Raw genomic sequence first — 27,571 nt, forward strand, 5'->3', positions numbered from 1 at the left:
ATTTTGGATTCTTAAGTTTTTCTCTGACAGCTGCAAACATTTTGTTCCTTCTACAGCCGCCAGTGCCTGGCACAGGGTTGATCACACAGTTAGTTTTTAGTATGTGCTGAATGAATGAATAAATACAAGTGTTTGAAAGTGATATCTAATGAGCTATCTAGGTACTGCATTAATGTGTAGTTTACACTTTGCAGAGCTGCCATATGGAATATGTGGGGAACGATGACACCTGGTGGCCAGAAGCTGTTAATGCAATTGTGTCTAAATAGAAATATCAAATGGAATATATGAATTGGACTTCTCTAAAGGAGAAAGGCCAATTTTAGAATAAGCCTTATTTCTTTTTTTTTGTGGGTCATGGGGCTTGAACTAGGCCTGGGCTCTGTCTCTGAGCTCTTCAGCTCAAGACTACAGCTCTACCCTACAGAAAAGGTTCACTTCCTGTTTTCTAGAGGTTAATTGGAAATGAGTCTCAGGTCCTTTTGTGCCCGGGCTGGTTTTGAACCTTGATCCTTAGATCTTAGCCTCCTGAGTATCTAGGATTATAGGCATGAGCCATGTGCCTGGCTGGAATAAGCCATATTATAATCTTGTCACTCTACCAAAGTAAACCAAGTCTGATTCTCTAAAAGAAGACAGGGATGGTGTGATAATTAATTAAAAGTCCTGTTTCCCTACTTCCTTCACAAATTCATTAATGTTCTTGAAAAGATAATATAAGCAGAAAAAATCAGTCAACTTGAAAATTCATACTGAAACAAATTTGTAATTGCCATTTAATATCTCCATTGCTATTACTATGAAATGAAAGTTCAATAATTAAGTACATTATTTTTAGCTAGACAGTCTCAGAATACAATGTCTCTTTTTCCTTCTTCCCTTCCAGTTAGTAGATTCACATAAATGAGTCTATTTGAGTGCAAAATATGTGGGTTTCCCAGAGTTGACAACTTGTTTAAGCAGGATTTTCAATGAATCTGTGGCTAACACTGATACATTATTTCTCTTAATCCTGACAAGTGCCACATTTCATCTTTAATGAAGTACTTTAGTTACAAGCATCCTCTGGGAGTTTCTCACCTCACCTTCAGCTTTCAGTGGTGGGTGGATGATCGAGCAAGTCTTGCCAGGCTGCTGTACTCCTCTATCTGTGTTCTAAACCCCCCTTGCTCCTGCACTCTGTTAGGAATCTCTGTTAGGATGAGAACTTGAGGAGCCTTGAACTGTGTACAGTACACGGGAGCAAGGTAGGAAAGACCAGGCAACCCAAGAGGCAGCAACAGGGGCTCACTGTGAGCAGAAGGTCTGGGGCTATAGATGCAAAGTGCCACAATCACAATTCCAACCCTCTTGTGCTCACCTTTGCTAGAATGTTCTAGGGGGACCTCTGGAAGTGTGTAGCCATCAATGTGTAGATGAGAGAGGACTCTGGTTGGGCTAGCTATCTATGAGCGGGACAAAATGATACATCTCAACCTGGACACAGTGATTAACTCCTATGTATTCCTAGCTACTCAGGAGGCTGAGATCTAAAGACTGCAATTCGAAGCCAGCCTGAGCAGGAAAGTGTGTGAGATTCTAATCTCCAATTAACCACCAAAAGGCAGGAAGTGGAGCTGTATCTCAAGTGGTAGTGCTCCAGCCTTAAGCCAAAAAGATCAAGGACAGCTCCCAGTCAACACACTTGAGTTGAAGCCCCAGAACCAGCACCAAAAAACAAAGCAAACAAAAGAAAACAAAAACCCAGAGTCTCCAATAGTGTGGAGATAACTGAAGAACAAGTTGCTTATGAGGACGTACTCCAAAGAAACAGCTTTAAATTAAAAACAAAACCCACAATAGGATGCAGGAATGGGAAATAGCAGGGTGCTGAGTTTTGCTTGTTTTATTTTTGCTTTTGTTTTTTTTGCCAGTCCTGGGCAAAAAAAAACAGGACCTGGTCACTGTCCTTTAGCTTTCTCAAGGCTATGCCCCATCACCTGAGCCACAGCATTACTGCCAGCTTGTTCTGTGTATGTGGTAACCAAGGAATTGAACACAGGGCTTTGTACATGCCAGACAAGCACTCAACCGCTAGGTCTGAGAACTGCTGTTTTAATCTTTAAAATATAACCTTGTATTCTTTCAAAAAAATAATAAAGTCAACCTTTCAGTAAAAAAGAAAGTATGACCTAGATGTCTCCTCTATCTGTGAGCTCTGAAATTACCACCAAAAGCAAATAATTTCTTGTGTTCACCAATTATTTCCTCACATATCAAGTTAAACTTCGTGCATTCCCTATTCTTGAGATTTTGTTCTCACTACTGTAAGGCATTCTTGTAATTATAATTACATTTAATCATTAGACAGTTTATCAATCAATTGATATTAAAAATGTAGTCACTATTTTAGGACCGTATAATTTCTATTGGTAAATATAATTTCTCTTCCTGAATAAACTTAAGAACCTCTACAAACAGAATTAAAATACTATTGAGTTATTAAATTCATTAGGCAGCCTTTATAAAACATTTGGAAGGCAGAGATGATTCTTTCAACATGGTGGACAAGATGTGTGTATTTTTTGTGAACTTCAGTTCCCTGAAAAACAGAGATACATCTGGTAATCTCTGGAGTTTATGTATTAACAATAAACAACTTTGAATATTTCTTTACTGCCTTTCCTGAACCAGATTTTGCTTGAACATCTTTACATAGATTCTTGTTTAGTTACAATTGTGGGAACACAGCCTCCTGAAATTTATCCTCTTAGTACTTCTATATTAAAACAGCAGAAAGGAAGTAAAAGGTCAAGTAATTCTTCCCAAGACATGTATATTGCCAATAACTGAGCTAAGATTAGATGCCAAGCAATCTCTTTTGAGCCTGATTTCTTAATATCCATGTAAACTATTAATAAATATTTGTTGATACAAGTTTCTGAAATAAATCCCTTGGCAATTTCTTTGAGCTAGTAGAAAATAGCACCATCATGACATTTTTGAATGGTATGATGCCTTTGCATAGCTATTTGACAATCTCACCTTTTTCTTTTTGTTCTTGGTCATCTGTCTTTCTACTTGTCTCTGAAAATTAAAGACAAAACAAAGTAAGTACTATGCAAGTCATCATTCCATACCTCAAAGTATATTTATATTTGTATTTATATTTAAGTGAATTCCAAGAGATTTATTTTATTAAGAAAAATGTTACCAAGCATGCATTCAAATCAATTTTCCTGAATCCTGATTCCTTTACATAGGGAACTCACTACAAAATATCAAGAATTGGGGTCATGTAAATTACTTATAAAAATCACTGTACAGCCAGTGGCTCATATTTATACTCCTGGCTACTGAGGAGGCTGAGAACTGAGAACTGCAGTTCAAAATGAGTCCAGGTAAGAAAGTCCAGGAAACTCTTATCTCCAATTTACCACTAAATATCCAGAAATAGAGCTGTGGCTAGAGTGGCAGAGCACTAGCCTTGAGCAAAAATGTTCAAGGACAGTACTTACATTTTGAGATCAACCCCCTAGGAATGGCAGAAACACACACACAAACACATACACACATATACATATACCCACAAGCACACACAAATAAATGTCTGAATAAGATGCAGTTACCTAGCATCAGGCTGGTGTTTCTCACTTATAGGGATTGTGAGGTGGGTAATATCCACCAACTCTAAGACACTCAGAGGACAAAGTTAGAGTGAGGAGAAACCATCATTAAAATTTATTCAGCATTTTTATCATCTCCTATCCTGTAAGATTACTAGTTGTCACGGTGTACTTTAAGGGATTGTTGTCTGTACTATGTGGCATATTCATTTTCACTGCTCCAAGAACCTCATATACATGCAGAAGGATCCAGATATATATACTGAATCCTAGGCGTGTACCCTAGCTCACTTGCTGAGAAGTTCAAGCTGCCCCCAAGAATCCATCTCTGTCTTGCAGTAAGTTTACTAGAGTCAGTGTCTCTGCCCACAAGTGAGGCAAAGACTCAGAACTAATGGAAGACTGCTATTCCCCGCTTAGAAAATGACAGAAAATGAAATGATTACACACTTGGAATCTCAGGCTTACTGTTCAATGAAGAAAGGATTTATTAATTCTCAAAGTTAGGCTAGTTAAGGTCAGTAAGCACTTATTTTTGCTTTGATGTTTCTAGGTTCACCTGTGTATATGTATCAGTTGGTGGAGAAATGAGGCAATTTGGGAAATTGATTTTTACAAAAAGTCCTGCTTGATGCTGGTGGCTCATGCTTTAACCCTACCTACTCAGAAAGCTGAGATTTTAGGATTACAGTTTGAAGCCAGCTTAGACAGGAAAATCCAAAGATGATCAGATGAATCAGGAATATGCTGGCTATAAGAGGAGTTGAGAGACTACCCCATCCCTGGGGAAAACGGGGAACGTTCAATGGTTTACACTGGTTATATCCCCAATAGGAGTGCAAGATGCACATCCAGGGAAAGCACTGGCTAGGTGTCCTCATGCCCCTTGGAACAACATCTCCCAGGAATTTGGAGAGCAAGTGGGATTGGAGATGCTCCTGGAATTTATGCCCTATCTGTCTCCCTCCATCCATGTGGTACCCGGGTAAGGTGACAGGAAGACTTCAGTATACCTGGTTGAGTCCATTCCAGGCTCTCTGGCAAAAGTTCTCTCTTGGGTCATTTTTATAACTATCTTTCATCTCACACCACCAAATGGAATTCTGAGACTTGTGTTGGATATGGAGACGATACAGATTAGATATTTTTGACGATATCTTTGGTTTTTAGTGACCATCTTAGCGTAAACAAATTTCCCATGGGATTCGGCTGATGTCACTAGCATCCTACATAGCTAATAATAAAATTTATTATCCTTCTGACACATGCTTTCTGGTAAACCACATGAACCTCTGTCGAATAACAACATGGCTTACTGAGTATCTACTACATAACAGCAACAATTCTATGCTGTGATGCAGATTATGCAACTTCACCACCTGATCTGCCATGGAGGGCAGTTACAATGGTACAGACAAGGAAACTGATGCATTAAGCACATATTTGTGCTCAGATTGAGAAAAGAAAAGATCAATGTCAGAAGCCATATCCTATAGCAACACTAATCACACTATATAGCCCATTAATGGGCAGACCAGAAGAAAGTAAAGGCAACTACTTGCCCAGCCTACCTCTAAAAGCATGACAGATTGTCATGCTGTCCCTGACAATCACCATATTTGTAGTTTTAGATATATTAGATCCTACTAATTTCCAGCTGATGCTGTGCCAACTGAGCAGCCAGCACAACAGAAAGTCCATTTGTGCCCAGGCCCTTCTGAGCATCTCATCACAGGCATTTGTTCATCCCAAGACTCAGTCCTGGGGCTCTGCTTCCCTATGCAATGCCCATTCTTCAGGTCATCCCTTTGCTATTCCCTCTCTGTTTCTCTACAAGTATTCCCATAACTCAGACTTATCCATGGAATCATTCCCTATGTAGCCTCTGCCCATTCTGTGGCCCCTATCATAGTTTCCACTTTCTACCTGTGACCTGAGAGTTCACCAAGCAAACTGGTGTACAACCACAGTATTCAGGCATTTCTCTTCTGCAGTAGGAATAACATGCAGCTGGAGAAACATCTCAACTCCCATAAGGCAGAAGAAAACATTCAAACTTGGTCAACCACTCTGGAAAGCAGTATAGAGGTTCCTCAAAACATTAAACATAGAGTTCCTCTTTGATCCAGCAATCCCACTCCTGGGAATTTTACTCAAATGATCACAAACAAGCCCCATACTAAAAGACACCAGATCAAGCATCTTCATTGCAGTATTATTTCTCATACTTGTCGGGGTTCTTAGTCCTCGGTCCCTCCCGACTGGCAGGAAGGATAGAGAGAACACGCCCCGACCAGGACAAGCCAAGAAAGGAGAAGGCCAACTGATGGCCCACACCCAGTCCTCCCTCAAGAGAGGACAACCAGACACATCAGGAAGACCCATCAAGGCAGGAACTCGTTTATTGAGGAAGTACATTCAGCTAATATAGGGTGCAGGAGCCTATCAGCACAAAGGTGGGCAAGGCAGGGGAGGTCCACATGTTTACTTTCCCTATCGGTCTCAGCAGAGAGTGATAAAGCAATAACACATTCGTACTCAATGGTAATCAAGTCTCAACAGAAAGTGATGCACAATACTGACGATATAGCTCAAAGTTAGGCATGGCGTTCATACATGACAGATCATTTCTTTGTGTGGTTATTTTACTCAGTGATGCAGATTCATGGGCCAGCCTGACCCTGCACTCGGCTCCCAACAATAACTAAGGTATAAAATCAACCCAGAAGCTTCTCCCCCAGCAGATGAATAGGTCACAAAGATGTGGTATATATACGCAATGGAGTTCTATGCTGTCATCAGAAACAATGATATTGCATTGCCCCATTCGTAAGGAAATGGAAAGACCAGAGAAAAATATTACATGAAGCAAGCCAGGCACAAAGAAATATAGTTTTCATGGTTTCCTTCATTTGAAAGGACACAACAGCCTAATCACTAAGTGCATATTTGAAATAGGATAAGGAAGGAGGGAAACAAGATGAGGGGCGCGGGTGGGGGGAGGGAAATGGGGACCAAGACATGAGAAAGGGTATCAATGTTTGTGAAGTAATGCACCTTCTATCTGGTGAATATAATGTAATCCTATTAATTACAATAAAATATATGGGAAAAAATGAAATGTATCAAAATGAACTCTAAGATTTGGAAACAAGGTTTTTGTTATGTCCCACATGCAGTTATTTCTAGTTTTTTTCTATTTTAGATTTCTGTACCCTTTGTTTTAGACAAATATGCCTTAGATAAGCCTATCTGATCCATGGAAGGGAAAGGGAATCACAGAAACAGCAGGACAAAGGATGAACTAAATCAACAAAGATACTCACTAGACACTATTTTGGAAATAAACTTTACGTCTTGCCAGAGGGAGGAGAGTGGGCAGTGGGAAGTGGGAAAAATGAGGGAGGGGGTAATAGTATTTTTAAAAAATATATTCATTACCTTATGTAACTGAAAGCCCCCCCACCATTCATCACCTTTACAATATTTTTTCTATCTATTTTTATTGTAATTAATAGAAGGGTTACATTATATTCACCAGATAGAAGGTGCATTACTTCACATACATTGATACCCTTTCTCATGTCTTGGTCCCCATTTCCCTTCCCCCACTCCCACCCCTCATCTTGTTTTCTCCCCTTCCCTATCCTATTTCAAATAACAAAATACGCTTATATACAATATATCAGATAACAAGGTGAAATACTGTAAAAATATAACTAAGGGACAGCAAAAGAGATGAGAGATAACATAGTACATTAAGGACAATAATCACTCATTATGTGGCTTTTGTTTCTATATCCTGGAGGTGCTTTTATGTATCTAGGTTTTGCTCTATTATAAATCTCTGCTAGGAGAGCCCAAGGTTTCTACTGATTATAACAAATGAGGAAACCATTGAGCGTATGTTCCTTTGAGTCTGGCTGACTTTACAATACGATTTCTTCTAAGTCTTTCCATTTCCTTACAAATGGGGCGATGTCATTCTTTCTGACAGCAGCATAGAATTCCATACTTTTTTTTTTAAAGAAAATAAAATCTTAGTCTAGTTAAAATAAAGAGGGGGTGGGTCCCCTTGCCAAAAGTCTAGTTTGATTGATTGTTCTAGAAATGACAGTGAAAACACTCTTTTCTCAAACCTCAGGAGTTTGTTCCTACCTGTAAGACAAGTAAGTCTCTTACTTCTCCACAGGAAGAAGATGGAAATGAAAGAAGAGGCCCTCTAAACAATTTATCCCTGAATTCATTCATGAGAAAGTTACTGTCCTCACAGCATGATGGTCACAGAGGACAATGGGTAGGGTTTCACAGGGGTATGGGCAAGATCTCCTATTGCAGATCAAAAGCCTACAAGGCTGGAGGAACTATAGTATGTATTAAAACAAGTACAAGCCAAAGAAGGCTGAAGATATTCCTTTGTGATTTTAGTGGCCAAAGATGTTTTAATCCTCTAAAATATTAGTAAAAATAAAATAAACATTATGTAAAAATTTAAAATTATTATCTTTCAAAATAATGACAATATAAAAGAATTCTTCTACATTTTATTGCACTCAAATAGTAAACCAGACATTTACATTATTTTTAGAAAATCCATTGATATTGCCCAACATGGCATATATGTGGAAAGACAATGCTCATTAATTCAGAGAACTGTAATTAAAATATATTTGAAGTTAACCACAGTATAATGAATCCTCATAGTCTAGAGTTCTAGAGATGGTTAATACACAAAGTCCAGAAAAAAATTATTTAAGTCATTCATCAATTCTGTGTCACTCCTAAGTGTTCCTAAAAAAATATGGCTTTATAAAAAGTAGTGCTCTATAATTCACAATATTGAGAGCTTTTAAAAATAATTTAAGTAACCACTCTATGCCACTCACATCACAGCTTTAGAAAATTATTGCTTTTCATTCTGACTTATTTCAGGTTTCATTACACATCAAGTCAACATGCACAATTCAGTACATTATAATTATGGTCTGTAATGATAAAAACATATACTATCTATGACATTACCCTAAAAGCAGGAAAAAAGTCACCTTATCTTAAAATAATGTTAACAATGTAATCATAACCCCTGATCCATACATGAAACTGCTTCTTATGCTTTTATTTCATAGCTTGTGGCTCTTTCAAAAATGATGCTTTAGCTGCTTTCTTTTCAAATAAAGGAATATTGTCACCACAACAACTATTTCCAAGCCCCAAATAAAGGGTGTTCAAACTTGAATAAACTTTTCAGTGCAAGTAGGTAGTAGCTCATTTGTTATGAGACAAAAGCAGCAACAGTCTCATGGGGTGCTTCTCAAACATCTGGAACTCACCTAAGCACAGACATCACTGACTTTACCAAGAAGATTAGTAGGCAATCTCTAGTAGTATTGGCCAAAGGTAAAACAGTCCTTAAGGTGTGTACCAATTCTTCACATACTTTTTTTCCCTAAGTTTAAATAACTGAATAGACTAGTGTTGTTATAGATTATCTGAGGTGCTGCACAGCATTTCTGCATGAGATATTCTGCAGGTCATTTTCTTCCTATGTTTTCGCATGCAGTTGCAGTTTTCCCTCTACACTTTGAAAAATAAATTAATGATTGCTTAGAACATCCATTCAAATATTACATTTTTTCCTAACAAGCCAGCTGAAGCAACAGAGATCTTCAAATCTGTGTAGTAACCTGACTCGTTGACAGTACTGTAGAACATTTTGACAGAAGTATCAGCACAGATATATGCAACTGCAGCTAATCATGGGCTCTCTGAAGTGTTGTAAAGAGTGCTACAGCACTCTTACATCACTTTCAGCGCAGTATGTATACAAGTCAATCCAGCGTAGTTAATGTTAATTATTAATCATAAAGTAAAACCCTGCCAAGACAATTGCTGCTACATCATCAATGTAATTAACTCTTGTCTGAAAAATTCACATCAGTAAGACTAAAGCTGTTTCACACAAACTAAAAGGAGTCCAATGGATTCACTAATGCTATTTTTAAAAGGACATGCAGGAATGTAACATTACATGTAATTTTTGTTTCAGGAGAAGAGGAGAAGGAGGAGGAGGAGGAGGAGCAGGAGGAGGAGGAGGAGCAGGAGGAGGAGGAGGAGAAGGGGGAGGAATGACCCAAAAAGAATAGACTAAAATGCCAGTGGGCTACAATTCATTTAAAACATCTTTAGTGTTCATTCCCAAAGATCTTGATCTGTCTGTAATTACTTCACAAGATCTATCACAGCCATCTTTTGGAGCGTTTGGTTTGGCTGGTCCTCCCGTAGTAGAAGGGGCAGTCTTTCTGAAGCTTTAAGTATCTGCAAAAATAAGGGGAAATCTAAATTAAAGGACCAACCAGACATAGACTGGGTGACTGTTTCATTTTCATTCTATTAGGAAAAAAAAAACCTATCCACAGAGGTAAATGCTTATTTATTTGTCTGCTTGCTTGTGACAGAATAATGATCTAACTATCTAGAGAAGTCCTTGACTACTACCTGCAAAGTTATTGAACAAATTCTGAGAAACACTTGAGAATCACAACCGAACTGAAGTATCTCAATCCTATGAGAATCACAAATAAAAAATTTCCTTCTATCATTATTTTATAGTATTAATAAACAGGAAAAATATTCAAATATATTATACATTGCATTTCTAATATACTTAATGATTTCACTTCTAGGTTTAATACTATTGATAAAATGAGTATTTGAAAGGAATTAAAATTCAGACAGATCCAAATTTTTACATGTATTTTCACTCCAGATTTTATGTCTGATCTGTTTTACTATGTCAGTGTTGGATTTATGTTACAGAATTGGATTTACAAAAGGAGGTGGTGCATATAAATACCCAGCCAAATTGTGGTAAAATTGTTAGAGCTGGATCATGGCTTTAGTATGCATATGTTTGCATATATTCATGTATTAGACATGGTCCCAGGGAGAGTTTAAAAGGATTTTATGAGATCATGAAGCTGGGGACCCAAGAAGGCAAGCATGCCTGAACTGAGGTAACTGAATTTCTCTGTCCTCACTGTGCTACGATGCAAGCCTGATACCTGCATGTCCTACACTTGCAGGACTGTGAGCTCAATAAACTTCTATTCTTCATAAATGGCTTAGTCACAGAGATCTTAAAGTACCTATGACATTTCCTACCTTCCTTCTTCTATCTTAGTATCTACATGTTAATTATAGGTCAATAGAAATAGGTTTCAAGAATGAATATGACTTTAGATTCTCTTAGAACTTGAGTAGCAAGACAGAAGAATGGACTTCTTCAAAATACTTTGAGATAATGGGAAGTTATTCCCAGTATTATGGTAAGTATGTATAAAAGAGAAAAAGACAATCAAACAAAAATTCAGTTACAATTTTAATAACATATATATGTGTGTAGATAGACAGATATTTAAAGACTCTACTCTGAAGTGGCTCAGTAAGTTAAAACTCCACCTCCAAAGCAAGGTCAGTCTTCCTGGTACCCAGCCTTACACCTGCCTTCTGCAACTCCATGAAGGCTGATTCCACCATTCACTGACAACAGCTAAAGCCAGTAATGCTGGGGTCCTTCTTGATGATTCCCCTTTTCAACAAATTATCCCCACCTCCAAGTTCCATGAAACCAGTACCTCCCCTCCATGCATTCTACCAAAATCAAAGTCGGCTATTTCCATTTGAAAGCAATGCAACTGCCCTAACACATGTCTACCTGCTTGCTGGACTACTCTATTTAGGTATTTATTTGTTCTTCTCTATTTACCTATTTACTTGTTCTTCTGATTTCTCTGCCTGCAACTTCCCAGTGACTTTTGGTTTCTTTCTACTCAGAATCACACTCTCAAATATAGTATAATAGATGCTGTGAGATGTCTTACATCCTATGTGGCACAGTCTTGGTTTTTTTAAGCAGTAAGCACTTGCCATCATAGCTTCCAGCTCAAATAAGTTCTACTAGTGACTCAAAATTCAATAAAGGTCAACATAATGATGACACTGGGCAGATGGACTCTCTTGAAAGCTACTCTGCACACCATTCTGGAAATTAACATCATCACATTTGTCATTTTTCTCCATTTTATGACAACAGGACTATGAATAACACCAGGACAGAGACTTACATTGTTGCTGGTCTAGCTGCACTAGACTGCGCAAAGCCTTAATCTATAGTAGTTCTCTCAATACATGCATTTGGGATGAATGGTTTATACATATAAAGCACTCACTAGGCTTCAACTGCTATGAACACAAAGCCAAGCTCCACCTTCACTTCAGACCTTCAGGGACACAAGCCAAAGTCTAGTTATCAGTGCAATTAATCAGAGTTCAAAGTGGTAGATGAGCAAAAGGCCTGAGTGGGAGTTCTGGTTGGAAATAATGGAGTGAAACCATTTGCACTGTAGAGCATTCCAAAGTTGGATGAGTTGCAAGTGTTATGAATGATACCAAATAGGAGCACTAGAATCCCCTAGAAACCATGATGCTTCCTTGTCTCTGATCTAAACAACAAAATTACTCAAAAGAGAAAAATTAACCTGTTGTGATTCTTGTGTTAAGTAAAAAAATAAAAATAGTTCATGAACTCTTAGCCATATATCCTTTAAGTACTATTCGGCAGAAATTTTTACTCTAAGAAAGTCCATAAATATTCCTACATAAAACATTCAATTGTGCTATGTAAATATAGGTGATCAAATGGATGGTTATGTGCTATATGATTTCAAGTAAAAACATGTTTGAGGAGGAAGGGAGAAACTTATTAAAGAAAATGCCAAAACCCAAACATTGAATACCAAGCTTTCAATCGCGGAATGGCCAGCCTTTTATAACTTTTGATCTTTTTATACCATCACCAAGAATACACCTACATAGGCAGGGTGCAGTGGCTCATGCCTATAATCCTAGCCACTCAGGAGGTTGAGATCTGAGGATTGCAGTTCAAAGCCAACCCAGGCACTAAAGTCCATGAAACTCTTATCTTGAATTAACCACTAGAAAACTGGAAGTGGTGCTGAGGCTCCAGGGTAAGGCGGTAGCCCTGCACTGAAAAGCTCAGGGACAGCATCCAGACTCAGAGTTCAAGCCCCACAACACACACACACACACATGAATAAGAATACATCTGCATAAATTATAAATTTAGAAATATAAAGAAAAGATACAAAACAAACTACTGAACAACTTTCCTTATACAAATAAATCTTCAACATTCTTGAGGGTTAAGTAACAAGTTATTGTAAATTAAAAATAAAATGCTAAAGAATAAGCTGTGAGTAAATTTATCACACCCAAACAGCTCTCAAAAACTCTCATCAGTTCTTTTGGCTTCATTTATTTAAAAAGCTGTGGGAAATAGTGGAAGAGTAGATTCTAGACTTAGAACACAAGGACTGAGCATATTTCTTCTGCTCATCAGCTCTATGACCTAGGAAAATTTGCTTTGCATAGAAATGCCTCAACATTTCCAGCTATAAAATGGAAATGTCCGCATATCTACCTCTTGGAATACCAGAATTATTAGGTTGAGTCCATGGAATGTGGGCCTAAAAAAATGTACGTGCTCACTGTTTCTGACCTTGTGGCTAGCAACAATGGTGATGATGTTTATATGAGATTAAGACCTACATTATTAATTTTCATTATTATAAACTTTTTGAGTAAGAAAGAAAGTGCTGTTTTACAATCCTGTCTTAGAGTGATCAAGGAATGCAAATACTTAACATTTTGCAGAATCCCTTGGTTTCAGTTTTCCAGTAAATGAAAGAACTGGAAAAATTGGAAAATATTTAAAGACAGACCTGAATGTTCCCACAGTCCCATCAAATACACAGTGTAATTAAGCGCAATTGCAAAAGTCAATTGACTGGCATAAAATATCACTAATGTAGTTTAATAAATGATTGTTTTGCAAAACTGGATAATAAAAATTATAATATGAAGACAAAGAGTTATTTTTAGGAACTAGGAAAGGTAGCAGTAATGGTTAAAATTATTGCTGAGGTTATACCAGTGCCTCCCACCTGTAATTCTAGCCACTCAGGAGGCTGAGATCTAAGGACGGTGGTTTCAAACCAGTCTAGGCAAAAAAATCAGAGACTTTTAGCTCCAATAAATCACTAAAAAAAAAAAAAAGGCTGAAAGTAGAGCTGAGGCTTTAGTGACAGAGCACTAGCCTTAAGCAAAATAAACAAACAAAAACCTCAGAAAGTGTTCAGGCCCTGAATTCAAGCCATAGGTTCTGCAGATACACAAAGTAAATGTATAAATAAAGAAATACTGCTGACTCTCAGTTTTATTGCTATTGGCAAAGTCAAACAGTAAGTTAAATAACTCTGTACAATGCCAATTTACAGGTTACAACTCCTTGATCGGGTCTTTCAGTTTAGCCTCTCTTGATCTACTTCATAAATCAAGCTAATAAATCATCAAACAATAATAGCCATAGCCACTATTTTCTAGGACCTCACTGTGTATCAAGAGCTCTGCACAGTGTTTAATTATATATATTTTGGTTGTCTTTGTTACAAAACATCTTATTCCATCACCCGGCTAACCAGTTAGCATTTTACATTCATATTCCAAGAAATTCTTGGGGTCCATTTTTGAAATAAAAGCAGTCATTTTTAGGATCAGAAAAATGCTCTTGCTTATACTTTTTAATAATGAATTCAATATTAAAAACATAGATTCTAACTTGAAAATTATTAATGTGAGAGAAAAGTCGCCTCTAGAAACTACAAAATGATTTTCTTAAAAGGAATGGATAGTATGCAGAACGTTATTCTATAATGCAGATTGCCCTCTCAAGAGAGAACTATGGTACCTGTCAAGCAGCACTCAACAAGAGAAATCTCTAAAAGCAGGATTTCTGGCTTTCCTTACCTTGCCTAACTTTTTAAAAATACACAATATATATTGCCCCGTGATCATATAAAGTGCTCCATGGATTTCTTGTCCCATTCCTCATTTAATATCAACAATTCAATCAATTATTTATACATGAATGGACCAGGACTCATACCTATAATCCTACCTACTCAGGAGAGAGAGGCCTGGAAGACAAAGATTGGGAGATAGCTTGGGCAGAACAGTCTAAGAGATGACATCTCCAATTAATCAGAAAAATGCTGAACTGGAGGTGTGTCTCAAATGGTAGCGTTCTAGCCATGAGCAAGCAAGCTAAGCAAGAGCATGAGACCCCAAGTTCAAGCCCCAGTACCAGCACAAAACAAAGGAACAGATGTACATGGTACCACAACTATTATAACCAAAACATCTCAATCATCCATTAAAATAAAAGACATGCTAAAGCATATCTATATTCTTTGGTTAATACTGAAATTTAGTATTAATTTTAGCAAGTGAGATTATTTCTATCAAACTCAACGGTAATGCAAATTGATGCTACAAAATACACATTAAGCATAGTGTTAAAAAAAAATGAGTCCAGGGGCCGGGAGTTTGGCCTAGTGGTAGAGTGCTTGCCTAGCATGCACGAAGACCCGGGTTCAATTCCTCAGTACCACATATGCAGCGAAAAGCCAGAAGTGGTGCTGTGGCTCAAGTGTAAGAGCCCTAGCCTTGAGAAAAATCCCTTGAGAAAAATCCAGGGACAGTGCTTAGGCCCTGAGCCCAAGTCCAGGACTGGCAAAAAAAAAAAAAAATGAGTCCAACTGCAACAGCAAATAAACATAGAAATGTGAGGAAATATGAGTGGAGAAGAGGTGAAATGAGGAAATCTTGCTAAAGTGTTCTCTCCCCTATGGGAAAAGGAGGTTACTGGCCTGCTTCTGACCTCAGACATGTTCATGTCATCTCTGAAATGACAAAAGGAAACAGGTGGAAGGACACAGAGGCAATTTATCAAGTATATTCCACGTAATGAGTTAAAACAAAGACCATAGGCAGCCTTGGCACTACTGATGCTTTTGAGGGTGAATGGAGGAAGGGTGAGGAAGAGGAGCTACGTTGCAATTCTGATGCCACACTGACATTTAAACACTTGATAATGAAAATGGGAAAATAAACAAATAAGACTTCTACAGAAGCTACTACCCACCTGTCATGGCAAAATTGTGATGCTTTACCTAACACTCCTCAAATCCAGCACATAACATAAGCACTAGACTACCTGTTACTTTGGTTCAACTGATCAAAACAGATGTTGTTTGTTTTGTTTCTAAGTCTGGTATCATGAATCCTTTTTTCCTCAGGATTTTTAACAGATTTATTACACAAAGCTAGTGTTAATATCAACAGCACTTGTAAATTAAAACTACAATATATCTAATGTAATATCCTACCAGGTGGCACTTCCTGCTGGTCTTCTTCCACAGGTGGAGCACTTACTTCTAAAATAAACAATAAAGGTACAATTTGTCATACACTACCAAGCAGAATGTACATCATGGGCTAGCAATATTTGTTATGATTCTTGCTTTTATGCACTTTGCTAAAAATTCAATTGTGATTAACATAAAATTTTAGGTTTTTAAACCACTCCAACAAAGAGAAGAGTTAGCTATAACTAAGCAAAAATGTGTATTTCTCAGTTATTCTGCTTTAAAATATGACCTTACTAACTTCAAAATTCTACTTGGTTCAAGAGATAGGTATTAAAATCTGGGTTTTCACTGAAATTCTGAATCTTACACAAATGAAGAGCTAAGATTAGACATGTAAAACAACCTTAACTTTTTTTTTTTATTTAGAAAGCTGATTCTTTTGGATGTTGGAGTTGGAATTCAGAGCTTTGTACATACTAAGTGTGTGTGCTGTCTCCATGCTGAGCTACACTGAGGCCTGGAACCTTAGAAATTTTTTGCCTCATGACTAATTTTAATATCAGTCATAAAACAAAAAGGAATTACAGTAAAATACAGCATTGTCAAATGTCATCCTTAAAGATATTGTTTTTTTTTTTTTTAAAGGAATCTCAGCCGGAAACATAGAACTCCCCTATGACCCAGCAATTCCACTGCTTGGCATTTACCCAACCACCCAGAAACAAGGACATACCAAACCCACTAGCACAACAATGTTCATTGCAGCACTATTCACCATAGCAAAGATATGGAACCAACCTAGATGTCCCTCAGTTGATGAATGGATCAACAAGTTGTGGTATTTGTACACAATGGAATTCTATGCTGCTGTCAGAAAGAATGACATCGCCCCATTTGTTAGGAAATGGAAAGACTTAGAAAAAATCATATTAAGTGAAGTAAGCCAGACTCAAAGGAACTTAGGCTCAATGGTTTCCCTCATTCGTCATAATCAGTAGAAACCTTGGGCTCTACTAGCAGAGATTTGCAATAGAGCAAACTCTTGATACATAAGGACATATAATGTGAAGCTAATTGAAAGGACCTCCAGGATAGTGAAACAAAAGCCATATAATGAATGATTGTTGTCCTTAATGTACTATGTTGTCTCTCATCTCCTTTGCTGTCCCTTGGTTATCTCATATTGGTATAGTATCTCACTTTGTTATCTGATATATTGAACTTATTTGTATTTGGATATTTGAAATTTGATAGGGAAGGGGGGAAAACCAAGACGGGTGGGGGGTGTGTGGGGGGGAGGGAAACGGGTACCAAGACATGTGAAAGGGTATCAATGTATGTGAATCTGGCAAATATCATGTAACCCTTTTACTAATTACAATAAAAAAAAAATCTCAAAAAAAAAAAATAAAGGAATCTCAGCCGGGCACTATGGCTCCCATCTGTAATCCTAGCTATTCAGGAGGATGAGATCAGAGGATCAAGGTTCAAAGCCAGCCTGGGAACTAAAGACCATGAGACTAATCTCCAATTAACCACTAGAAAACTGGAAGTGGGGCTGTGACTCAATGGATAGGGGGGTAGCCTTGAGCTGAAGAGTTCGGGGACAATGCCCAGGCACAGAATTCAAGTACCATGATTGGGGAAAAAACAAATAAATAAATAAGGGAATCTCCAAATTGACTTTTTTTTCTTTTTTTCTTTTCCTTTTTCTTTAATGCTGGGAATTGAACCCAGGACCTTATATACTTACATGCTCTACCACTGAACCCCACTTCCAAATGCTCAGATAACATTTTAAAGTTAATCTAAGATGTAAACATTAACCCTCTTGTCTTTTCCTTGGTTGCTTCAACCCAATTACAGCTAAAGAGAACACACGTATTATCCCCAGCAGCATAAAGTATGATTAGATTTGTTCAATGAGATTATATTACACACAAATATATTCAAATTTAACAATCTACTTCATGTGACCTTAATCTAGAGATTAAGGTATTTCTTTTGCTCCTAAAGAATTATAAAAGGCTTTGCCAAAGGAGGTATTTTTAATAGAATTATCTAAAAAGCAAAACATTGTGGTTAATCATGTTTCTTCTTATCTTAATTTGCTTCTAATTATGAGATATGTTCAAAATGATACTCAAAATTATTTCACATAAAAAGAAACATAAAATTCTCCTTAATCATTGCTCATTTATTAACCACTGTTAATGATTCCAATGCTTTCTTTAACTTTATTCTGAAACAAATATAATTCAAATAATTCATCTGAATTTTTAATTGAACATAGGTTACTTTGGCATATGATTTTAAACAAAAGGTTAGTCAGCTGGGAATGTGGCTTAGTGATAAAGAACATGCTTAGCATGTTATATGAATACAAGCTAAAAGCGTAACCTACACAGGTTACTTTTTGCTTCTAGTCTATTTATTATTTTGAATTTTTATTTTCTAAATGTTTCTCTTTTCTTCAAGCAGTTGCACATTGGAGTTACTATTCAACAAAATGGCTTATGAATGCAATGCACTGTGCTCTGTGTCACACCTTTCAACATTCTCACCCATCCCTCCCCAACTCACTCCTTCCCTCACTTTTCTTTTTAAAACCACCTCTGTATATAGATTTCACTCTTGCCAAATGCAAAGGAGGCTTTCCACTCTGAGGATTACTGAGCTGTAGATGAATCCATCTACTTCTACTTATTTCCCCTTTTCTTTCCTTCCAGCTTATTCTTCCCAGTAGGTTTTCATCTTGACTTACTGGTTCCTCATCCTCCATCCAAACTCACAAAGTTGGTATTCCTAAGATTTCAGTGCTAGAATAACCTCTTTGCTCTCTGTTTCTGATTCTCACTGAATCAAAATATGCACAGCAATGCTCCTCAGAACATTCCTCCTGGGCCAGGAGTTTGGCCTAGTGGTAGAGTGCTTGCCTAGAATTCACAAAGACCTGGGTTTGCTTCCTAAGTACCACATACATAGAAAAAGCTAGAAGTGGCGCTGTAGCTCAAGTGGTAGGGCTCTAGCCTTGAGAAAGCCCAAGGGCAGTGCTCAGGCCCCGAGTTAAAGCCCCAGGATTGGCAAAAAGAAAAAAAAAGAAAAAAGAACGGAAGAAAAAATGAGGGGTGGGAGGTGGGAGAGATTCTCAGTACACCATTGCTGGAACATGAGTACCTCAGCCTGCCTACAGCAGGCGGGAGTCTCCTCCTCCCTCTCTCCACCAGTTTCTCCCCATTTCAGAGGATGGTACTGGGTATTTGTTTTATTTTTCTTGCCACCTGCTTAACAGCATAACAGACTCAATTTAACAACTGAGTTCTGCTCACAATTAAGATTTTCTCACCAGATCACCTTCTCTGAAGTGGTCACCCTACACTCTTCATCACACCATCATCTCATCACCATCACTGATCTTTTCTTGATCTTTACTTTACCATTCTGACCACTGGAATACCAGTCTCAAGGAAAAGAGAAATTCTGTCTCATTTACTCTGTGTGTGTGTGTGTGTGTGTGTGTGTGTGTGTGTGTGTGTGTCTGTGTTTACACATATGCCATATGCTGGTCCTGGGGCTTTAATTCAGGGTCTGGAAGCTGTCCCTGAGTTATTTTTTGCTCAAGGCTAGTGCTTGAGCCACAGCATTATTCCTGGCTTCTTAGTGGTTAAGTGTAAATTAAGATTCTCATGGATTTTCATGCCCAGGATGGCTTTGAACTGCAACCCTCAGATCTGTCTTCTCATTAGCTAGGATTACAGATGTGAGCCACCAATAGCTGGCTTTCCTCATTCACACTACTATTTCTACTTTCCAAGACCTGTGAAACAGCAAATAGGAAGTACTCAATAAAAACTCATTGAATGATGTCACCCACTTTAAATATATATTTCTAAACTTACCTTCTGGAACTATGTTTGAATCTTCTATAGCATCATCTAAAAAAAAAAAGCAAATACATATTGACTTGCATCCATTCACATCTCAAAAGTAATCTCCACTTAGATATCAAACTGGGTTTGCTTATAAAGAGACTAGCGATATTTAGGCTAGAATCTCAACCTTAATTTCTAAATAAAATTTGTACCATAAATATGAAAGAAATATATAGTTGGTCCTCTGCATCCCATCCAGTGATTTTGAGTTGATTTACTAAAGTTTGAAAATAGAAAGAAATAAGTGCATCTGTACTGAATATACGTAGCCATTTTCTCTTGTCATTATTCCTTACCCAACACAGAAAACCTACTGGAATAGCATTTACATTGTACCAAGGTTCTAAGTAATATAGATGTGACTCAAAGTAAACAGGAGGATATGCATAGGTTACCTGCAACTATACAATTTTATGTAAGACATTAAGTGACCTCATATTTTGATTTTTGTGGGACATCATGGAACCGATCTCACTACAGACACTAAGAGACAATTGCATTGACAATGCCCAGTTGCTTTCTCAGTGTCTAGGACAAGTTACACATTTCTTAGGATATCTATTCTTTATTCATAAGTTAGAACACTTTTAATAAATGGGAGTAGAAATCTGACCTAAACTAACCCTAACAACAAAGAAAAAAACTCACCTGAAATTTCTATCTTTTCATTTTCTGAAGGTTCATATACTATAAAATAAACAGAAAACAATCCTTTAGCATTGTATAACACTTCCAGGGTCTTCTCTTGTCTTATATCCTAGAACCACCCAACTTAGTCACTGAGAAATGCGGATTACAGAGAAGGCCCTAGATCTTGTCTTCTCAGCTACAAAGGAAGCAAATCTAACTTCCTCACAGCCTTGTCCTCTGTTCAGTGCCTGGCACTTGTCTAAACGAATTAGATCTTCCAAACTCTATTTGATTCTCTGGTACATTAAGAGCAATCTTTCTTAATTTCTAAAAAGTTATCATAAATTTGTTGTCTTCACTTAATGAAGAACAAGTTATGAGCACCTATTAATATTTTTGGAGGGGTGGGGGAGCAATCATGGAGCTTGAACTCTGCCTGGGCACTGAGCTTTTATCGCTCAAGGCTAGCACTCTACTGCTTGAGCCTAAGATCCACTGTGGGGTTTCTTGGTGATTACAGATAAGACTTTCATGGACTTTCCTGCCTGAGAATCAGATCTCAGCTTTCTGAGTAGCTAGGATTATAGGCATGAATCACTGTCATCTAGTAACTCTCATATTTTTTATTAAAGAATTTATAAACATTGATTTTTACATCATATTTCAAATGACGTATTTAACAAACAAGTATTCAAGAAGGGAATCTCTAAAAAAATTACTGGCATTTAAGATTTTAGAACATAATTAAAATTAGACAGGGTTTGTATGTCATATACACATATTCATCTATGTAATAAAACGTTATGCCTATAGTCGTAAGTTTTTTTAAAAATATTTTTATTGTAATTAATAAAAGGTATTTGCCAGATAGAAGGTGCATTAATTCACATGTCTATGTAGTTGTGTTTATATTTCTAGTACCTTGTCCATAGCATTGGGTCCTCATTCTCGTACTGTTTGGTTCTAATAGCCACATATTAAGGATACTATACATCTTTTGTTCCTTTGGTCTTGTCTCACTCAACATGATTCATGATAGATTCATCTACTTCCCTGTAAATGCCATTATTTTATCTTGTCCGTTGGCTATATAGAATTCCAATGTGTGTGTGTGTGTGTGTGTGTGTGTGTGTGTGTGTGTGTATCACATTTTCTATATCCATTCATCTGCAGAAAGGCATCTAGATTGTTTCCATGGTCTGCAGTTTTCTTTTTTGTTGGGTCTTTTCCTGGTTTGGGGATGAGTGTAATATTAGCTTCATAAAATGAGTTTGGTGTTGCTCCTTCTGTTTCTATTTCTCAGAAGAGTTTCAATAGTATGGGTGTTACTACATCGTTAAACGTCTTGTAGAATTCCACAGTGAAACCATCTGGACCTGGGCTCTTTTTGGTTGGCATTTCCCCGATTGCTTCCACAATTTCATTGTATGAAATTGGTTTGTTCAGTTTGTTTACCTCACCATTGTTCAATGCGGGTAACGTATATTTATTTAAGAAGTCATCCATTTCTACTAGATTTTCTTGTTTCTTTGAATATAGGCCCTGGTAGTACATATTCGTAATGGACTGAATTTCTTGGATATCAGTAGTGCTTGTTCCCGTGGGTCTCTACTCTTGTTTATCTGAGTCTCCCCTCTTCTTTTTATGATTAATCTTGTCAGGGGTCTGTCTTATTTTATTGACTCTTTCAAAAAACCAACTTTTTGATTTATTAATTTTGTGTATAGTAGATCTTATTTCAATCTCTGATATTTCTGATTTTATTTTTGTTATTTCTGTCCTTTTAGTTGTTTTAGAATTAACTTTTTCTTGCTTCTTTAGGTGTTTCAATTTCTTCTTTAGGTTATTTACATGCTCTTCTTCTGTCTTTTTAATATGGGCTTCTCGTGAGATAAATTTGCCCCTTAGAACTGCCTTTGCTGTGTCCCTTAAGTTCCTTTGTGATGTCTCTTGATTGTCATTATATTCAAGAAAGTTTTTGAATTTCTTCTTTGATCTGATCTGTAACCCAGGAGTTGTTCAGAATTGTGTTGTTCAGCTTCCAAGTGTTTGAATGTTTTTTGACTTTTACTGCGTTGTTCAGAACTAGTCTGACTGCACTGAGATCAGCTAGAATGCATGGGATTATATCAGTCCTCCTGTATCTGCTTAATTTTTCTGTATGAACTATTATATGATCTATTTTGGAGAAGTCTCATATTTTTAATAATACATTCAAATTTTTTTCTTGTAATTTAAATATTTAAAAAGCAGTAACTATCTAAAGAGAATACATGGTATTTTCTTTTGGGGTTTAGCTCCAATGAGCACATAATAATCAGGAGCACACCCATAATCAGGAGCTTCTCTTCTCAGAGGCAAACACTATCATGAGGTCTACTGATCTCTCCTTGGCTGTCTCAAGCCCACCTCACCATTGATATGCACGGAGTTGGACTCAGGACCTCTAGTCCCCATTTCTGTCTTGCAGTCTCTCCTATCTTAGGGAAAATACACCACGTCAAGGTCGACCAATCTCACCTACTAAACGTTTCTCAGCTTGGTTCATTCCTCTCCACCTTCACTATACTAATCCTGGTTTAAACTCAGTTCATTCCATTTATCCAGTGAAAGATTTCTTGCCAAGGTCACGTGTGAGAATATGAGTCTCAGAGAATACAACTCCTCTGAGCTTGCCCTGTCCTTCAGTTTCTCATTGGGCAGAGATATGACTTAAGGACAAATCATATCTGGATGACCGTGTTAGCTAACCATAACCTCATATCCATTCTTGTCTTTTTCTCAGTCTGTCACATGTTGGATCTGTCAACCAGTTCAAAACACAGATCTGATTTTGCTGTACGGACTTACACCAACTCAGGCACATCTCTGTTGTCACTCACAGTGCACTTCTGAGACTTCTTTCTCACCTCAGCTCTTATCTTCACTAGCCTCACCTATAAATCAGGTAGTCCCTTTATTATAGACTCTTGTTACACTCTGTACTGGTTCTCACAGCACTTGTTATAACTGTAACTGAGTGCTTACCCTGAAATTACTGATTAATTTCTGCCTCGTGCTAAAATGTAAGATCTATGACAGTGTAGACCTTGTAGGCATTCACTAGAATTGTTTAGTATCCTCTGTGTTGGACATGAAATACTGCATGAGTTGCATATGAACAAATATATCAGACAGCAAGCCTGCACCATGGCTTGTAAGGTTAGTCCAATGCAGCATCACGCTTTCTAGGATACACTTGATGTGGAAATCGGTATGATTAGACAATTTCCCATTGAAATGAGGCTTATTTTCTATTTCTACCCCACTGATATTGTCATTTATATGCAAATTAGTTAGTTTCTATGGTCTAGTTTCTGAATTTCTGCAGAGGTATTTTTTAGTATTAAAGAGTAGTCCTCTGTTCTAGTATATCTACTTTGTTTGAGAAATTCTACACTTCAGAACCAAGTCTCAAATATCCTATCAAATTATGATGAGTATTTTATACTATATTTACTTCCCTTTGTTAATATTTTGAGATATAGTCATCATTACATTCTACCTATGAAAACACGTTTTTATAATATCTTTTAGCCTGTTATCTAATTTTATACTTCTTACAAGTTTGAATAAAGACTCTGTTAGATCTAATCTGAAACTGTATGCCAAAAATGTTCTTTCTAATATACATGTTTAAGTTATGTCAAGGATTGACCAAAATAAGTATTTAAAATCCTAAATCTGTATCCAATTTTAATTTCTAAATTCCTAATTTTCCAAAACTTCCTATTTAAATTGAAAGTTCAAATGCAACTTCAGTAGCTAAGTTGTTTAACTTCTTCTTTTAAAAAATATATTGTACAGAGACAGGGCAGGGACAAGTGAGAGGCAGATGGGCACCGAGTGACGCTGTGCCACTAGGAGGAAAAACTAAACATGCGCAAAGGAAATCCTAAGAAGCTGAGATGCAAAAATGTCATCATATGCATTCTTTGTGCAAACTTGCTGGGAGGAGCACATGAAGAAGAACTTTGGTCACCTTCTCAGAGCTTTCTAAGAAATGCTCAGAGAGGTGGAAGGCTGTCTGCTAAAGAAAAAGAGGAATCTGAAGACATGGCCACGGCGGACAAGGCTCGTTATGAAAGAGAAATGAAAACAAACCTACATCCTTCAAAAAGAGAGGGAAACAAAAAAGAAGTTCAAGGATCCCAGTGTAGTCAAGAGGCCTCCTTCGGCCTTCTTGTTCTGTTCGGAATATCACCCTAAAAACTAAGCGGAACATCCTGTTCTGTCTATTGGTGATGTTGCAAAAAAAAACCTGGAAGAGATGTGGAACAGTACTGCTGCAGATAACAAGTAGCTTTATGAGACGGCTGCAAAGCTGAAGGAAAAATATGAAAAAGGATATTGCTGCCTACCGAACTAAAGGAAAGCCTGATGCAGCAACAAAAGCAGGGGTGGGGGGGTGAAGGCTGAAAAAGGAAGAGGAAGATGAGGATGACGATGAAGATGAAAGGGATGATGATGAATAAGTTGGTTCTAGTACAGTTTCTTTTCTTGTCTATAAAGCATTTAACCCTCCTGTACACAATGCACCCCTTTTAAAGAAAAAACATTGAAATATAATCTATCTATCTATCTATTTATCTATGTGTCTACATATATATATTATGTATATATATTAGATTAGTACAATCCAGAAGTTGTCCAATGGTATCATATATACCCTATCTTCTGTATTCAATTCAACCACAGCTCGTATTGTTTTTTCACTTTACTTCATAAACTAAGTTCCACTTAGCTGGTACTTTCTTTTGACCATCACTATTAAAGAAAAAATTTAATTAAAAGTATTCATCAAAGGTTCTATTTTCCAATCTTAAGCAAATTATTTATCTTTCCCAAATCTTATTTCTTTCATCTGTGAAACAGGAGCCTATAATCTACTTGATGGAGGACAAGAAAAGAATACATGGAATGCTTGAAGAGTAGAGCAGTTACAATGCCTTAAGTGGTACTGTCCATGCCGCAGATTTCCCAGACTGCTCTGTCAATGCTAGTAAGCCCAACATCTAATTTGTCTTCTCCTTCCCTGCAAGGCCCATCAATTCCCTCTGATAGTGGCATTAACTTGTAAAAGCAATTAGTGTAATTGATGTCTGACTAAACAAGTTGTACATATATATTAGTCAAAAGAGAGAGGGGTGCACCGGAATGTAGGGAGAAAAGAGTAGGCAAATATATTCATTATATTCAATGTACATTCTGTAAAAAATAACTTGAAGGTACAGGAGAGAAAAAGTGGGAGAGAATAAAGGAAAAGTTGATATTGGCTGAAGAAGCAGTGTATTCATAATCTGACTTACAGAATAATAGTTTCTTGTACAACTAAACAATAATAATTAAAAGAATAATATTCAGAGAAAAATTCATTTTTAAAAAGATGAACCGTAAAATAATGAAACCAGTGTTTGGAACAATTTGTAAGTGCAACTTGTAAAAAGTTGAAGAAATTGTTCAAGTGATGGTAGAACCACTAGAATATTTAAAGAATATGCTCAAGACGTGATTCTTTGAAAATAACTCTTCATTTGGATACTCAGTTACCATATTTATAGCTTAAAACCTAATTCTCCATCTTATAGTCACATTTATATTTTTTTGGATTTAAAAATTTTAAAATTTTAAAGGTAATGTACAGTTACATAAGTCAGATAATGAGTACATTTCTCTTTGAATGGTGTCACCCCATCTCTCATTTTCTCCCTCAACTTCCTCCCCTTCCCCAAATTATATAGTTCATACCCAGCATAGTGTCTAGTGAAACTGATATATTTTTAAGACAAATAGGTGGGATAAGCTTGATAAACACTTGCAAACCTGGTTCGTCTTGGTATGGTATGTCATCTGTGAGAAAGAGAATTAAAATGAAATAAATCATTAAACAAGTCACTGAAGCTCACTAAACACAATATTCTATACTTTAGACATTAGTATCTGCATAGTTACTAATAAATTCTTGTGCCTAAAAGCAAAGACAGGGTAGATAAATTATTTTCATAAAAGTTCCTCAGAGCACAACATAGAAAATTAGCACTGTGACTTAACACGCCATTTTGTCATGGCACATGTGCTGGTAGATGAGCTGAGACAGAGATAGATGCCTAGATGCTTTCTGAAGACGATAATTTTGTACCAAGACACAATGTCTTGCCAAAATTGCTTCTTGACCTCTTTGAAGGGAAAATTACCCTCTAAACATAGTACTACAACTGAAGAGACTTATTAAAAAATGTAATGAAAATATTCATCCAGTACCTGCAGTGGGAGGCTGTCTGTCATCATCTACCACTGGTTCACTGGGAACTAAAATGAAAAAACAACACACCTTTCATAAGCATGGAAAGCACCAAACACAGCATGAGACACCATCTTCATAGAGTTTGAATTTATTGCTAGCCTATACAAACATATAAGGCATAAACTATTATCACCATTTACAAAATGTAAGCCGAACAAAGTTACATCTATTGCAGTCTAAGCTGCAAAGATGGACTTTTCAACAATGAAATATGAGCCCAGCCTGACACTAATACCATACAGTCTTCTCAATTTCCAGCATCCTACCAAGACCAAAGTCCTCTCCTTTCTTTATATAATATTAACTATGTTTAGCAATTTATATAAATATTTGATTCAAAAGTGATTTAAAATATTGTGAAGAAATATCTGTTATAGAATTAGAGTCAACTGTTTGAGTTAAAATAGTCCCTTGGTCACTGCTTCAAAAAGGAACTCCTATGAATAATTTTTATAATCACAAACCTGGGATTTCCTGTATCATCTCTTCCATATCCAGATTATGGTCCTGTGGAACTACAAATTAGGAAATAGGAAGTTAATAATTTCTCAACATTTCTCTAAAAATATTCAAAACCAAAAATTTACATTTCCTGGTAAGAACAGAAAAGTCTAATCAAATCACAAAGATAATCGATCATATTAACTCTCAGCACCAAAATACAAATACAGAGGAGAATAAGGCAGTTTTTTATATCAACAAGAAATGGACAGTAATGTAATCCCAAAACAGTAGAGTTGTATTCTCATTTAGTATATTCTGATTACCTACAGT

The 27,571-nt window shown here is 36.9% G+C and overlaps 1 protein-coding gene across 9 annotated transcripts in view; it reads right to left on the reverse strand.

Moving 5' to 3' along the window:
- Positions 1–27,571, reverse strand: part of Asph (aspartate beta-hydroxylase) — a 192,244-nt gene that overhangs the window by 91,395 nt on the left and 73,278 nt on the right. For all 9 annotated transcript variants that reach the window (XM_090338865.1, XM_090338861.1, XM_090338864.1 and 6 more), the window contains 6 exons: positions 27,262–27,312; positions 26,755–26,802; positions 26,317–26,343; positions 20,473–20,511; positions 19,792–19,827; positions 3,025–3,066 (listed from right to left, as the gene is read on the reverse strand). In XM_090338865.1, the coding sequence (XP_090194991.1) occupies positions 3,025–3,066; positions 19,792–19,827; positions 20,473–20,511; positions 26,317–26,343; positions 26,755–26,802; positions 27,262–27,312 (243 nt within the window). The remainder of the gene's footprint in view (positions 1–3,024; positions 3,067–19,791; positions 19,828–20,472; positions 20,512–26,316; positions 26,344–26,754; positions 26,803–27,261; positions 27,313–27,571) is intronic.

The sequence above is a fragment of the Megascapheus bottae genome, chromosome 9 (genome assembly GCF_031878675.1).
Source record: "Megascapheus bottae isolate mThoBot1 chromosome 9, mThoBot2.hap1, whole genome shotgun sequence".
NCBI classification, from domain to species: Eukaryota; Metazoa; Chordata; class Mammalia; order Rodentia; family Geomyidae; genus Megascapheus; species Megascapheus bottae.